Consider the following 14,568-nt stretch of genomic DNA (forward strand, 5'->3'; position numbering starts at 1 on the left):
GAACAGCCCAGTAACAATAGTTAACAATAGTTACGCTCTTGTTAACTGGGTGCAATCCACCATTCTTTGGCAAATACAGTTCCATATTTTTGACCCCCTGTGCTCAGATGGGAGCCTTGGCCTCCCCCACCACCCCAATATCTCTGAGAGCAGCAGAGCTCCCCTAGGCAGGGGGTAACCCCAGAACACCAGGGAGTAGTCCATCATTATGCATTTTAAGTGTCGGAACAATACCACCCATTTCAAGGCAGTGAGGACACAGCAGGCCCTGCTTTGTCTTACATCCTGGTCGCTCCACCCTGGGTTGGGTAACTCCACCTTGTGCCTTGGGGAGGTTTTAGCAGCATCCCTGGCCACCACCGGTTAGACGCCAGGAGCAAGACCCCCCACGTTGTCACACCCAAAAGTGTCTCCAGAGATCGCTGCCTCTAAGGGCTGGGATTAACAGAAGCACAGCCAGCTGAGACTCACTGGCAGTGGTGGGTCTCATGAAAAAAAGCCGGGGAGTCACTGGGGAGGGTGGCGCCTGTTAGCTGGTATTTTGTAGCTGCAGAAAGTGTTGTTTTTTTTTTTTTAAGATTTTTATTTATGTATTTTTAGAGGGGGAGGGAGAAAGAGGGAGATCAGTGAGAGATTAGAGGGGCGTTCGTTAACAGAAAGGGACGACGCCAGCCGTCACCGAGCCCGACTGTGGCTGCCATCATCTCTCTGGCAGGACAGCTGGCACCCGCACGGTTGTCTTTTTGAGGGAGCTGGGACAAAGGCTTGCCCTAGATCAAAAGCTAATGCCCCCTAATATCACAGGTGTGCGCCCACCTCCTCTACTGACGACCAGGGCCTGCCCAGCAGGGGAAACCAATGGTCGAAAGCTCTCCCTCCCACAGAAAGGAGTTTTATTAATGACACATCCCAAAACTGCACGTCCACAGAAGGATGCTCTCTCAGCAAAGCAAACACACATGCCATCCCAGGGTTTGTCAGCAGCCTCAAAACCGCACCCTGTTTCATTTCCAAAAGCCCAGGTAGAAGCCCACAAGTAACGCCACCGATCAGCACTGGGGATGTTTCCTTGGCTTCTCTGTCGTCATTCTGCCCACGCAGGGAGGCCAGGTTACATCACTGAAGACGCGTGAAAAGAACCTTGGTTCGCTTGTAGGCCTTTCCCAACAGCGAAAACGAAAAGGGGGGAAAACCGACTGTAACATCCCTCCGCGCCGGACCTCGGCTAAACTCCGGCCCTTGAGGGAGAAGAACGGGGGGAAAACGTGCTCTGAGAACTTTCCAGAGTTGAAGATAATGCCAGATATTTCGAGGCCACGCCCTTTCATCCTCCTGCCCCCACCCACCCCCACCCAAGACCGGCGTCCTGCCTTCACACACCACCACGGTCAACTAAACGAAGCAGGGGCTGCTGTGTAGGCGGCAGCGACGGAATCCCCAGACACGTAAAAACAGGAAGGGGGGAAACGGGGAACCACCGATGTGTATTAGAGGCCAGACTCTAGACTCACCTGCTGTCTCCTCCCAGCGCAGACTAGCTGTGTCTCTCCACGGACAGCTCGGCCAGGAAGTGTGCCGCACATGCCGTGGTCTGTCCATTCCGGAGCGCTTTCCAGGAGGCAAAGAGGTTCAAACCCGGGGAAAGCAGGAGGCTTCTGCGGCTTGATAAAAGAAAGCCCCGCAGGCAGGGAGCAGGTGTAGCCTGCCAAACGCCCACAAAAACTGCTCTCGAGCAACAAACGGTTAACACCGGCAGCCTGTCAACACCAATTAGCAAGCCCGACCAGCAGAAGCCTATTAAGACAGTGCTCAAATCCAGCTCGGTACTCCGCGCCAGGAGAACCTGTCATCCCTCGCTGGAGCCGTTCCCCAAGGGAGGGACCCTTCATGGGAACTCACAACACACACAGCCCTTCAGCCCCCTGTGCTCCAAGGCCCAGGCTGGGCAGGATCCCGACTCTGCCCAATCCCAGGCGCTTTGGCTGACCTGGACTCCTTTCCTTCCTCTATAATAACATTTAAGATTTATTTTCCTCATGTAACTTTAGATACTTTCAATATTTTATTTCCTTCACGTTTCAGGCAAATTTTAGTAGGTTTGTGTAGGCCTAGCAATGAAAACATTTCCTCCGGGGTTTTTTAATTTTTAAGGGAAATGCAACGTTTTTCTGGGCTCCTAAAAGTCATCATGGGCCCCTAGGCACGCTCCGTCTCACGCAGCCAGCCCTGATTAGGTAGAAACTCTAAACTTGTAAAAACACTGCCACCACCATGGCGCATTCGTCCAACCACACACAGCTCCGCCCCCTTTCTGGAAAGTCCATTCTATTGATAAAATTACTGACGCAATTTGCCCGGAAGTTAAGATATTTCAACTTGTCCCGTAAGTTATTCCTTGTACAGGCATACCAAGAGGCTTAAAAAAACAAACAAACAATCAAATCACCACTCCATATAGGTTTTCTTCAATATTTTATTTATATAGAAATACTTAAAAAATGAAGTAGCACCATTACTTAAGTTTTACCTTTATTATGTAGAACTTTAAATGTCAGAAAAATAAAACTCTTGATACAATTTCAAATCTCGTCTCAGCAAATATAATATTAGTATTTGACCATGAGGTTAAAGGCCCTTTATCATAAAATAAAATATACTTTGTTTTTTTTAAACTTTGCTCAGTAAAGTACATTTAAGCTCAAGTAACGCCACCTACATATACATAAACAAGTGGTAAACAAACGTATTAAAATAGAAATACTAAAACCTCTAATAGTGGTGCAACAGAACCTTTGTAACTTGCACTGAATTCTATTTATACAAATGTTAGAAAGCATCCACGGTCCCTTCTGACGTGTTTATACATTTCCTTTTTTTTTTCTTGTAATAATATAGAATAAAATATGCTTTATATCACTGAATAGAAAATATGCTGGGTGAAGAGGATCTAGAAGATTGGTCTGAACCTATAAAATCTCCATCCCAACAGAATACTGTTCAAAACGTGACACATTTTTATGGTTTGTAATTCCGTCACAATTGTGTGATTATTAAAATAATACAGTGTTCTTTGCCGTTAAGGCCATACTAAAATAAAAAAGATTTAACCCAGCTACAAAAAAGTTCACTGAACTTAAATTAAAATACTTGTAAACATCTTTGCAATATGAAATATAATTTTTCAAGTCAAAAAAGAATAAAATACTTCAATCTGTATTAATGAAATTTCTCTTTTAAAACTTTTAAACGTTTTTAATATATAAGAGATAGGTTACAGTTTCTCTAACTTTTAATAAAGCTGCGGCGTGCTGGTTTCTCGGGAGCTCCGGGCCCTCCCACGGATGGCCAGGAAGGCCCCGCTGTGTTCTAGAAGCATCCGGAAAAACCCAGCCACGGAGGGGAGGGACACGCTGAAGCAGCCCACAAGTCCCATAGCACTACGTTCTCCTCTTCATAATCATCGCTGTCCATCGCTCTCCTACTTTTCAGGAAATGGAAAACTTGTGGGGTTTTCTTCTTTCGGAAGCTTCCTATTAAGTACAGTGTAAAAACTATCGTTACTAGAAGGTCGCCGTTCCTATTATTTATAAAGCATGCATTTCAGGTGGTTCGGAGGCTTCCCGGGCTACAGGGCTCTTGAGGCAGTTATCCAGGCAAGATCCTTTGTTTCAACGTTCCGTTTTAAAACTGAGAGGATACTGCAGCTTCCCAAGATCCTCTAGGGTCTCAAGAGTGCGGGTCTAGGTGAGGATCAGGTCGCGCACCACGGAGGCCAGCGGGCCCTGGGGGGTGAGGGAGCGGGGAAGGGTCCCCCTTCCTAGCATGGGGCGCGCAGACACACGCCGCCCTCAGGAGAAGATGCGGATGGCCTGAGTGACCGCGGTGTGGCAGACCGGACACTCGGGCTCGCTCTTCTCACAGATGCGGTTAGCGCACTCCATGCAGAACAGGTTATGACCACAGGGCACCAGTGCGGCGATCACCTCGCTCTCGAAGCACACAGAGCAGTCGCGGCTGCCCTTGCGCCGCAATCCGGAGGAGGAGGAAGAGGAGCTGGAAGAAGAGCTGGACGACGAGGAGGAGCCGGACGTGTCGGAGGGCTGCAGGCCAGGCAGCTGCGCCCCTATTCCGTTGGCGTAGGCCGCATAGGCCAGGCCCCCTCCGCCAGGGTCGCTGCGCACCCTGCGAGCCAGGTGGTGCTCGCCCGTGCCTGGGGCCATGTGCAAGGGTGGGGACAAGCGTGGGCAGCTGGTGCCCGGGTGCAGCCGGCGGTGCACCAACAGCCCCAGGTTGGCGTTGGAAGGCGCGCTGGCGCCGCCCCCGGGAAAGACCACGGAAGAGGACGAAGCTGATGAAGATGCAGAGGAAGAGCAGGAAGAGGACACGGGAGCTGCAGGTCCGCCTCCCGGGGACCGCTCGAACTGGGCCCAGAGAAGGGGAGCCCCAGGCGGGGGGGCGGGAGCCGGGTCGAAGGTTGGCTGGAGCTCCGGACAGCCGTCAGGGGAAGGCACAGAAGCCTCCCCGGCCGTGTAAGCGTATCCATTGCCATTGTTGTTGTTCCCGTTGTGGGCAAAGCTGAGTGCAGGGCTTGGGGGGCTGTAGTCAGCCAAGCGCGGGGTGGCCGCTGCACTGCCGCCGGTACCCCCGCCGAAGTATGAGTCGGTGGAGGCGCTGCCCAGAGAGCTGGAGCTGTCGTTGCGGTAGCTGGAGAAGGGCTTGCGGCCCGGGGTGGGCGTGATGCTGGGGGTAGGCTTGCTCCATAGGCTGCCTGGGCCGGACCCGCCGGACCCATGAAGCAGATCGAAGCCCACATCGGTGCCGTTAGCATGGAAGTCGTTCTCGTCGGTGAGCTCAATGATGCCGCCCGTGCGCAGGGCGATGTGTGCCTCGATCTCCTCCCGGGCACGGTCCACATTCTCAGGCATGCCGGTCACCTCGAACACGGGCTCCTTGTCGCGGCTGGGCGTCACGATGTACGTGTGCGTCTGCTGTTGGATGCGCTTGATCGTGGCGCCTTTGGGCCCCACCACGAGTCCCACCACGCGGTAGGGCACCCGTACCTGGATGGTGGTCTGCCCGGGCAGGTTGGGTGGGCCCGGCACGGCGCCGTTGAGCGCCGTGTTCTTATTCCGCGAGGCGCGGATCATGGAGAAGTGCTCGGCAGCAGAGATAATCTCCCTACGGGCCATGGCCACATCCTCCTTCCTGCCCGTCACAACAAAGACAGGCTCCTCCCCGCGAACCGGGGTCTTGATGTAAGTGTTGGTCTTCGCTCGCAGCGCTTTAATTTTACAACCTAGGAGCCAGGATACCGGGGAGTGGGGGAGAGAGAGAGAGACACACCCATTACCCCCGGTATAAGCGAGTAGATTTGGGACAGCCCGTGTCCAAGGCAGCTGAATGGCAGGACACTCGAGGGTCGGAAGGGGGGCGACTCCCACCCTGGCCCCGGCCGGGAGGGAAGCAGGTTCCACCGCGAAGTGCTCGAGCAACGGCACCCGTGCTACCCAGCCCTTCCCTGGTGACTGCAGTCGGCCGGCGCCAAGCCCCAGAATCCCAGAAAAAGTCAGCTTGGGAAGACGCTTCTAAAATCCAGCGGGACGCGCCGTCAGCCCTGAAGACGCGGCGAAGGGGTTCTGGGAAGGCAGTTGGAGCTGCAATCCCCCAGTGCTGGGGGACCGCCGAGAAGGGGGGCCGTCCCGGGACCCATTGTTCCTCCTCTGGGCTCCATTATGCTTGCAGAAATCCAGAATCCTCCTCCATCCGATGCTCATTCCTCCTCCTCCCCCCTCCCAGTGGACCGATCAAAGGCCCCCTCCCCCAAGCATCTTCTATTTAAATGATATTTCCTGGGGTGTGTTGGGTGGGGGGCGCCAGGGAAGAGGGCAGTGGTTTCTGCAGGAGAAGCGCATCCCGCCGTGGCTGCAGCGTGGGTCTGGGAAGCAGCCTGCCTGCACTTTCTTTGTCTGGGGCGCCAGCCCTTCGCGCGGCTCTTCCTCCCTCCCCAAAGCTCCCGGCTCCCGATCCCTTTCGCGCCCTCCCCGCGGGGCGGTGGCCGGACACCCATTTCGCTCCAGCTCCCCATCCTTGCCGGACCCACCTTGCCGCCCCACGATCTCGGCAACATGTTCCGAACTGGGCACTGGCACGCACTCGGTCATGTTCACGCTCTTCTTGCGCGGTTCAGTGTCGTACAAAGAGGCGCCCTCATCACTGTCCAGCCCCAGGAGGGAGAGCTGGTCCAGAGCGAGCTGCAGGGCTCTTTGGTCGTCCAGGGTTTCTCCGCCGCCGCCACCACCGCCTCCAACCCCGCCGCCGCCTCCCCCTCCGCTGCCGTTGCGCTCCAGGTCTGCAAACAACGAGCTGGGCATCGTTCTGCCGTGCACGCCGCGCCCCCGCCGGCCCTCGGTTCAGAAGCTTCAGCCACAAAGGCAGCCGGGAAGCGAGCGGTCAGGGGCGGGGAGGCCGGGCGGCTGCAGAGGGTTCCGTGGCTCCTTTCTTAGCACCGGAAGGAGTGGGTCGCTCCGTGCGGTTTGCGACGGGCAGTGGCTGCGGGAGCCCCCGCCTGGGTCCCCACCCCAGGTCTGCTGGAGGGTGGGGTGGGGGCAGAACTCGAGTGGCAGCCGCGCGCGCCCCCCGATTGCCCGGCTGGCTGGCCACAATGCCGAGAGAGAAGCGAGCAGGCGAGCGACAGCAGCGTTTCTTTAAGGAGCCCCTCCCCGGCTCCTCCACTCCCTCCCTCCCGCCCTCAATCAGCGCTCTTTCCTTCTCTGCTCCCCGCCTCTTGACTGAACCTCTGCAGCCAGACGGCTATGGAGGGGGACGAGGGAGGCGCAACGTCACCGGCGGGAGCTGACACTACAATGCTACTGACACTATCGCTGGGGGAGGCGATTGGCGCGCGCAGGGCTGGGGGCGGGCGGAGGCCGCGCACTGAGCTAGCGGAGCGCGAGCGCCCCCAACCCTTGCTCACCGCAGCCCGGGCGTCCTCCGGCCGGCCGCGCCCCGCCCCCGCTGCCGCTAACGCCTTTCTTTGTTGTCTCATGCGAGACCCGCAGCCTCGGGACACTTGCATGTACCTATCAGCCAGGGACAGCCACTGTCCCCAGGTCTCCTCTTTCTCCTGACCGAGAAAAGAAAACGCGTGCAACTCTGATGCCCGGCTCTAAGACAGAGATCCTTAGAAAGTCCCGTTAGTGTCGTCCAAATAAACCACCTCTAGAACCAGAGGTGCTAGAAAGGCCTGTCGTGTGCCCCAAAAGGTGGTTCCGACCCCTTGAACATGGAAAGCAGGACTCGAGGTGCTGGTGCACACGGGCAAAGTGTCTCTCTGGGTGTGGGCTGCCCACCTGCGCGGGAGCGCATAAAACACAAAGGCACACTCTCGGCCGCATCACAACTCGCGCGCACGCGCCCGCAATTCGGTATTCTTGGGCAGCACTTCCCCCAGCTGGCTCTGAAATTGTGGATCAGAAAGCCAGAACCCGGCTGCAGCCAGGGCTTGGCCAGCCTAGCCTCCGGCAGCCTCTGGAAGGCACCATGCCTAGGTCCTGCACCAGCTCCACGCAACGGCCAGAACCCCGGGTGACTGAGGCGCGCACGAACGCCGCCACCAAGGGAACGCCGGCCATAGCGCCAGCCGGAGACGCAGGGTGCGCGCCTGGTCTTCCGTCCCACCCCGCCCCACGGTCGGTCGGGCATGCGCAATGATCACGAGGAATGGTGGGGTTCTTTAAGGCGGGGCCCGGCAGAGCGCACTAGCCCTACCGGTGGCCCCGCCAGGACGGGAGGTGTGAGCTCGCTGCTCACCGCTTTGTGCACTTCTCGGGTGGGGGGTGGCGGCTCAGGGTGCAACGGGACAAGTAGAGAGAGACAGCTAGCTGCGCCCTCTACCGGATGTCCGGTGGGCCGCTCCTAGAGACAGCGAGGAGGAGGAGGAGGAGGAGGAGGAGGAGGCTTTGAGGGGCGGGCTGGGGCCGGGACTCTGCCTGCGGGGTGCCACTGAGCCCCCTCCCTGCTGGGTCCCCATCCACGCTGGCCGACGTATGCCCTCTGGAGCCCGCGCGGGATCCGCTCCTTTGTTCTGGCGCCACCGAGCTCGCTGCGCCCCCTGCGCCCGGTCTGGGGACGTTCCGCAGAGCGGCCGGGGTGCGGTTCACCGAGATGGCTAACATCCGAGCAGCCAGGCACCTACTAAAGACAATGAGGCCATGTGGCCGCGACAGCGATGAGCTTACTCATAAGACCGCTTGTGCCGCAGGGCAATCATAGGGCTCCAGAGCCCCAAGTGAGCCCTGCTGGACTACTGGAGGAGTGAGCAAGCGCCCCCAGGGGAAATCACACCTCTCGATCGAGAATCGCGAGCGACAATAAATGAGAGCGTGCTTTGTCATCGGTGGACAGTTATGCCAACGCCTTTATTTTGGCGAAAACAAAGGTGTTCTCTTCCTCACGTGCTCACCTGGAGCTGTCTTGGGGAAGAGGTGCTGATTATTCCCTTAGGGAAATGCAGCTCAGGAGCCACTTACCGTAGCTATTTCCTCAGGATGCTTATGTCACCTTCCAGGAGACTGGTGTGCTTTTTCTTTAAAAGGAATGCTTGTGTGTGGGGGGGGGGGGGGGGGCGGGGGGTGTTAATCCGTTCCAGAGAGTCGCCACCTAGATCTCCAGCACAGCCTTCGTATCTTTTTGACCCGGTCTACGGACTCAAGTCCAGCTAATCTGAGAATGAGGGGGTGCCCTTGAGGATTCCTGTGGAGTGGGAGGCACCCGGGACGCCCTGGCTGGGGAAGGCCCAGCTTTCAGCCCCCCTCTCCCTCCACTCCCGCGGGGCCTGTAAGCACCAAGGCAGACGGGAAATACTCCCCAAAGGCCTCAGCCTTTGCATCTTGCCCACCCACCTGGTCCCTTTCTGGCCTATTTCTAGAAATCTGATAAGCCTCCCGCCTGAACCAGCTGACGGTTCCCTCTTCATAGGTCATGATGCAGTGACGGCCTTCCTTAGCAAATGAAGGTCTCCCCCCTCACCCCACCCCAAGGTTGCTTGTGCTGCCGTCCTGCCCCCCACTCCTCCCTGCAGTGGTAAGATTTCACCGGGGCTAACTCAGAAACTCGGACCCCAGGAATTCCCAGAGAGCTGCCAACCCTGAGGTGCCCAGGACATTCACCTGGCCCAGGTCACCCTCCACAGACCAGAATGCTTCAGGAAAAGCTATGCGGAGGTCAGCAGGGCTTCCTGCAGATGCCCACCAAGTGAAGCGGTTCTGAGAGTCCGGAGGGGGAGGGAGGACTGTGGAGGGGGCAGCTGTGGCTCTGACAGACCTGGGTCCCGTCCTTGTCCAGTGTCCCCTGTGAGTGTGTGTGTGTCAGTGCTTTGCCCATAATCATTTCTTCTTCACTCGTGTGCAGTACTGACTGATGCATGGATTTGACTGTGAAACTAACAATCTGGACATTTTGATTCTCCATGCATGGCTTTAAAGAGACAAAAGGCATCATCGAACTTGTGAAGCCCAGTTCTGTTTTTAAATGGATAATACACCCAACCCCAGTTTGTGGTTGGACTTTCCCAGGCTCCTTAAAGACCCCAGAGCTTAACTACTTTTCCTGATACAGGACGTGTTCCCCCAGGACGGCCCCAATATGGCCATATATATTTTTTATTAGCATGTGAGAGAAGCTTGCAGAGTACGGTCTGGTAATTGAGAACTTCAGTTGCCATAAAATAAGAAAAGGTAAAAAAAAGTCATGCAAAAACAGCTAAGATTAATGACACCACCTTGCACTAGCTTCCAGAGGCCTCAAGCCGTTTTGCACACATCTTGCTTACTTTTTACAAATTAAGGAGCTGGGGAAAAGAAGTTCTCTTGCAAAATAAGTCTGTACCCTCCTGGTCAACCCCTTGAACATCATGAGGCACCTACCACCTACCTCGTCACAAGCACAGAGGGAAGCACTGACAGAGAACGGAGCAAGGCGGCAGCCCTTGGCTGTGGCCCAGCCCCGTTCCGCACCAAGGGTGCTTGCCCAGACCCTAGGGTCCTAGGAGCGTCTCCCAGAGGCGGAAATATTAGCAGTAGTAACTCGATGCTCACTGAGTTTTAAGGGCGCAATGCAGTCTTGTCACTCATCGGTCACCCAGCAGAGACCTGAACGTGTTGGCTTTGTGTGCCTGAAACTTCACACCAACTGCACAACAAGTTCCCCCTTTCCTCCCCAACCCCCCAGTCCCTGGTAACCGCTGTCCTAGCCTCTGCCCCGCAGGTGGGCCTGGTTTAGATTTCTGATACAAGGGAGGGTCGTGCAGTGTTTGTTCTTCTGCAGTTTCACTCAGCTCAGTGTCCTCTGGGTTCATCCGTATTGTCAAAAATGTCAGGGCTTCCTTTTTTAAGGCTGAGTAATATTCCATGTTGTCCATACAACACGTCTCCTTCATCCATTCACCTGTCTGTGGACATCTGGGGCTGTTTCTGGATCTCAGCCCTTGTCAGCGATGCTGCCGGGGACAACGGGAGTGCGGAGAGCTCCTCGTGAGCGTGACCACACGGTGGTTCCATTTTCTGATTTTTTGAGAAAACCCCACAGTCTTTTTCCACAGCGGCTGCACCTTTCAACATTTCCACCAGCAGAGCACGGACAAGGGTTCCAATTGCTCCACACACCTGCCAACACTTCAGTGGAGTGTCCTTCTGTGACACTCACCCAACGCGTGTGCAGTGAGATTTCACTGTGCTTCTGACGTGCACGTACCTGACCGTTAGTGACGCTGAGGGAGCATCTCTTCATACAACTCCTGTCCATTCGTGCGTCTTCTTTGGAGAAGTGTCTACTCCACGCATTTGCCCATTTAAAAATTCTGCTCTTGGCAATGAAATCACAGATGGGACCCCAAACGCACACTCAGCAAAAGCAGACAGGAACCAGTGGGACCACCTGAAACTGAGGGCTTCCGCCCAGAGAATGAAAAGGCAGCCCACGGAGTGGAACAAAATATTCGAAAACCATGTGTTGGGTAAGAAATTAACATCCGAGACATACCAGGAAGTCCCACGGCTCAAGAGCAAAAACACCAACACCGTGACCGGACTGGAGAATGGCAAAGGACCTAAATAAATCAAACATTTCTCTCTCATAATCATCATACCAGTTGGACTTTACAATTATACAAACACACACTGTGTCCCTAATGTGTGGTCACGTACCACACATCTAAATAATTCAGAGTCATGAATCAAGTGACCGACAGTTGAGTAAACGGTGTCCTAACCTCCTACCTGGACAAGCAGTCTTCCCCAGTGACCCGGAAGGCCAAGGTTAGAATACACCTTGGGGCTCTGCCCTGGACCCCGGTCGTATGGGGAGAGGTGGCCTTGGCCATGACCCAGGACCCCCACCCTTACCGTCCCCCACCACCACCTCCAGCTCCCACCACTGCAAGGGCACCTCAAACGTGTTTGTAGACACCCAGCTCCACCTGCACCCTGCCCCCCGGAGCAGTCACTGCCTGGGGCACACCTGGCACCATGAGGTACACACACAGTAGATGGACTATCCAGGGAGGGGCCCTCGCAGACGCCGAGGCACCGGGGCCTCCTGGGTAGGGAAGTCCAGCTGTGGCTTCAGCCTAGGGGACAGCAAGAGGGGGACCCTCAGAATGATGGGGCCCAGGGCAGGGCCTCTCTGGTCTGACACGCAGAACCACTTAAGAAGCATAAAACGCTGATTTGAGCTATAGAATAGCAATCATGATAAGCACTGTTGTTAGCTCCACTTTATAAATGGGAAAAGATTTTGAGTAAACCAATGTACTACTGGACGGGAGGGTCATAAGGCGTTCTTGTAACGTTTCTCCCTGGCGACTTCCTCCCATTTCCTTCCTCCCACTCCGCCCCTCCTCCCCCCGCCCGGTTACACAAACAGGGAGAGAGTGCCCTGTGTGCCAGGCCCCGCCCGGCCTGGAGGTCAAGGGGAATGCTGCTGGGGAGTTCGCAAGGTAATGAGACTGGCGTCGCTCACACCCCCATGAGCCTATAATTACAAACTGGGGCGCGTGCACGGACTGGTGAGCGTGTGTGGATGTGCTGGTTGCCTTTGATTCGTGGTTTCCTGCTGAGACAGGGAGGAATGCAAATCTGTTTTTCCTTAAAGCCAGGGGCCTTACATGGTTTCACAAACCTCCGAAATGGATGCACACCATGCAGCCAACCAGAGCCGGGGATGCTTCCTGCAATGATTTAAGCTAATTGCATTAGATTCACCCTGAGACGCGAGTGAAACCGGCCCAACAGTGTCAGAGGCGCAAACTCCCGCAGTGTTACAAAGCCAACTGTCCGAGGACAGAAGGTGGGTTTTTTTACTTGAGTCCCTGGTACCAAATTCTCACAGAAACGAGGAAGGCAGGTGGGAAGGGACCTCCAAGCCCTTGTGAGAGACCGGCCTCCCCTCCTGATGTCCCTGGGTAGAGGCAGGGCGATGGCGTGGGTGACGCCAGGCCTCCCGTAACTTTCCTTCCAATCACCCTGCTCCAGGTGACCCAGGGGTCCGGAGCAGGCCTCGGACAGGGTGGAGGCCCCAGCTCTCAACAACCGCAGCCCGTGTGATGGGACTTCTGTGCAGTCACTTGTGTTCTCCACCTGGACTCGGGCAGGGAAGGCTTTGCACTGCGTGGGGGAAGCCCAGCAGGAAGACCTGCCTGCGCCATTCACGCTGGCGACCAGGGTTTCTGGTCACGTGCTCATCTTCTGTCTCTTCACTAACAGTTTGCATGGTTTCCCACAGGGAGTAAATAAATCCCCACGAGATTTACCTTGCGAAAGGGAAAATGATCTCCCTCCCACAGACTCAGGGGTCGATCAGGCAAATGCTGCTTGAGAGGCAAAAGCAACTGAACCTTCCCCTGTTCTCCTGTCCTGTCCTGGACTGGATGTGACAGCTCTTTAACACTTTTGTTTATCTCCTGTAGAGGAACACCTTATTTTAGGGATTGCATTTGAGTACGCATGCCAGGGTTTTCCAGCACTTTCCCTTTTTTTCAGCTTTGGGGGGTGCCCCAGGGGAAGTGGGCCTCCCTGGGGTGGGTTGCGGGCCTGTCCCCAGAGTGTCCCCTGCGGCCAGACAGTGCAGGAGGCCGCACTAGGGACCGGCCTGCCTGGCTCCAGCAGCTGAGCTGTCCAGCCCCACTGCTGGGCCCCGCCTTCGGTCCCCTCTCCACTGTGCCCCCAAGGACACAGGGTCCCCTAAGTCATTTACAAACTAACACAGATGGGTGGTCTTTGTTGTCGTCTTCTTTTGTGTGTGTGTGCAGGATTTGGGAAAATACGGAACAGAAGGAAAGGATGAGAATGTGGCAGAGGAAGGGCGACAATCTCGTCTGCGGAGCAGTTTCCATCCTGTCCAGCTGCAACTTTTGATGAACCTCTGACAGGCCGGCGAGCAGGCAGTGAGCACTCAGGAGGTGGCCAGCTCGCTCAAGGCCAAGGCAGAGGAGAGGCAGCTCGTGAAGCTTCTGGGGCTCCAGGACTTCACCGCCAGCACCAGCACCATCGCTGTCACTGCTCACTCTCCCCGACCTCACCCTCATCAGGTCGTTACCACGTTACCCTGAGGCGCTTGGTACACTCGTGGGTTTGGCTGCTGCGCTGGGCGTGCCTGACCTCCCATGAGTGATTCTGTGGCTTTGTCTGTGAAATGAGACGGCGGCAGGGCTCCCCCAGAGGGCTGCCATCTTAAACGGGCACTCGCATCTGCAGAGGGCTCCGCAGAGGCCAGCTCCCCCGACTCCGCTGGTTAAAATCACTTTCCTTCCGTAAACTGTGGGCTCCGAGCACATGCCTCCTCCCCACTGAAACCTCCTAGATGGAGTCCAGAATTCAGACTGATCGCTCTCCCCTTGCACCCCTCAGCCAAGAGTCAGGGTCCCCGGTGGGCGCCCCCTTCCTGAGGTTGACATCCTCGGTGATCTCACTTCACCTCCCCTGCAAGGCTGCACTGTGGGTGGGGAACCCCCGCCCTACTTTCTCCTAGCTCACGCACTGCCGAGTCTCCGTGCCTCAGTCTCCACCTCTGGAAGACAGGGGTATTCACAGCACTGTGCTCACGGAGGTGGCATGAGACCTAAATAAAATGCTACACGTAGCTGTGGCTGGTGTGGCTCAGTAGACTGAGTGCTGGGCCTGCAAACCAAAGGGCCACCGGTTCAATTCCCAGTCAGGGCACAGGCCAGGGCTGCAAGCCAGGCCCCCAGTAGGGGGTGTGTGAGAGGCAACCACACACTGATGTTTCTCTCACTCTTTTTCTCCTCCCTTCTAACAATGAGTAAATAAAATCCTTAAAAAAACAAAAAAACCCGGCAGGCTCTGGCACCCTGGGAGCAACCTCACGCGATGGATGCGTCGTCATGTGGAGTCGCGGGTGTGGGGGTGAGGGGGCCGGGACTGGAGGGAGCACGGTGTGGCAGCGGAGAAAGCCCTCGGCAGATGGCAGGCCCGGCGAGAGCAGTGACCATCCCCCTTCGCAGGGGGCAGTCTACAGTCACACAGATGCTTCTGTCCACACGGCCCTGTGACCCGG

General features: G+C 56.1%; 1 protein-coding gene and 1 long non-coding RNA gene across 2 annotated transcripts; one reads left to right on the plus strand and one right to left on the minus strand.

The window, feature by feature from the left end:
* Nucleotides 1-2,543: 2,543 nt before the first annotated feature.
* MEX3B (mex-3 RNA binding family member B) lies at nt 2,544-6,691 on the minus strand. The gene is made up of 2 exons (XM_037164227.2): nt 6,101-6,691; nt 2,544-5,296 (listed from the first exon to the last, which is right to left on the minus strand). Exons 1-2 carry the CDS (start codon nt 6,369-6,371, stop codon nt 3,849-3,851), a joined length of 1,719 nt encoding a protein of 572 aa, XP_037020122.1. The 5' UTR covers nt 6,372-6,691; the 3' UTR covers nt 2,544-3,848.
* Nucleotides 6,692-11,910: 5,219 nt separating this feature from the next.
* Nucleotides 11,911-14,308, plus strand: LOC128626438 (uncharacterized). The gene is made up of 3 exons (XR_008390412.1): nt 11,911-11,992; nt 12,148-12,342; nt 13,304-14,308. It is a non-coding gene; the product is annotated as an uncharacterized LOC128626438 (long non-coding RNA).
* The last annotated feature ends 260 nt before the right edge of the window (nt 14,309-14,568 follow it).

This window comes from Artibeus jamaicensis, unplaced genomic scaffold (genome assembly GCF_021234435.1).
Source record: "Artibeus jamaicensis isolate MK-2021 breed Jamaican fruit bat unplaced genomic scaffold, CSHL_Jam_final scaffold_612, whole genome shotgun sequence".
NCBI classification, from domain to species: Eukaryota; Metazoa; Chordata; class Mammalia; order Chiroptera; family Phyllostomidae; genus Artibeus; species Artibeus jamaicensis.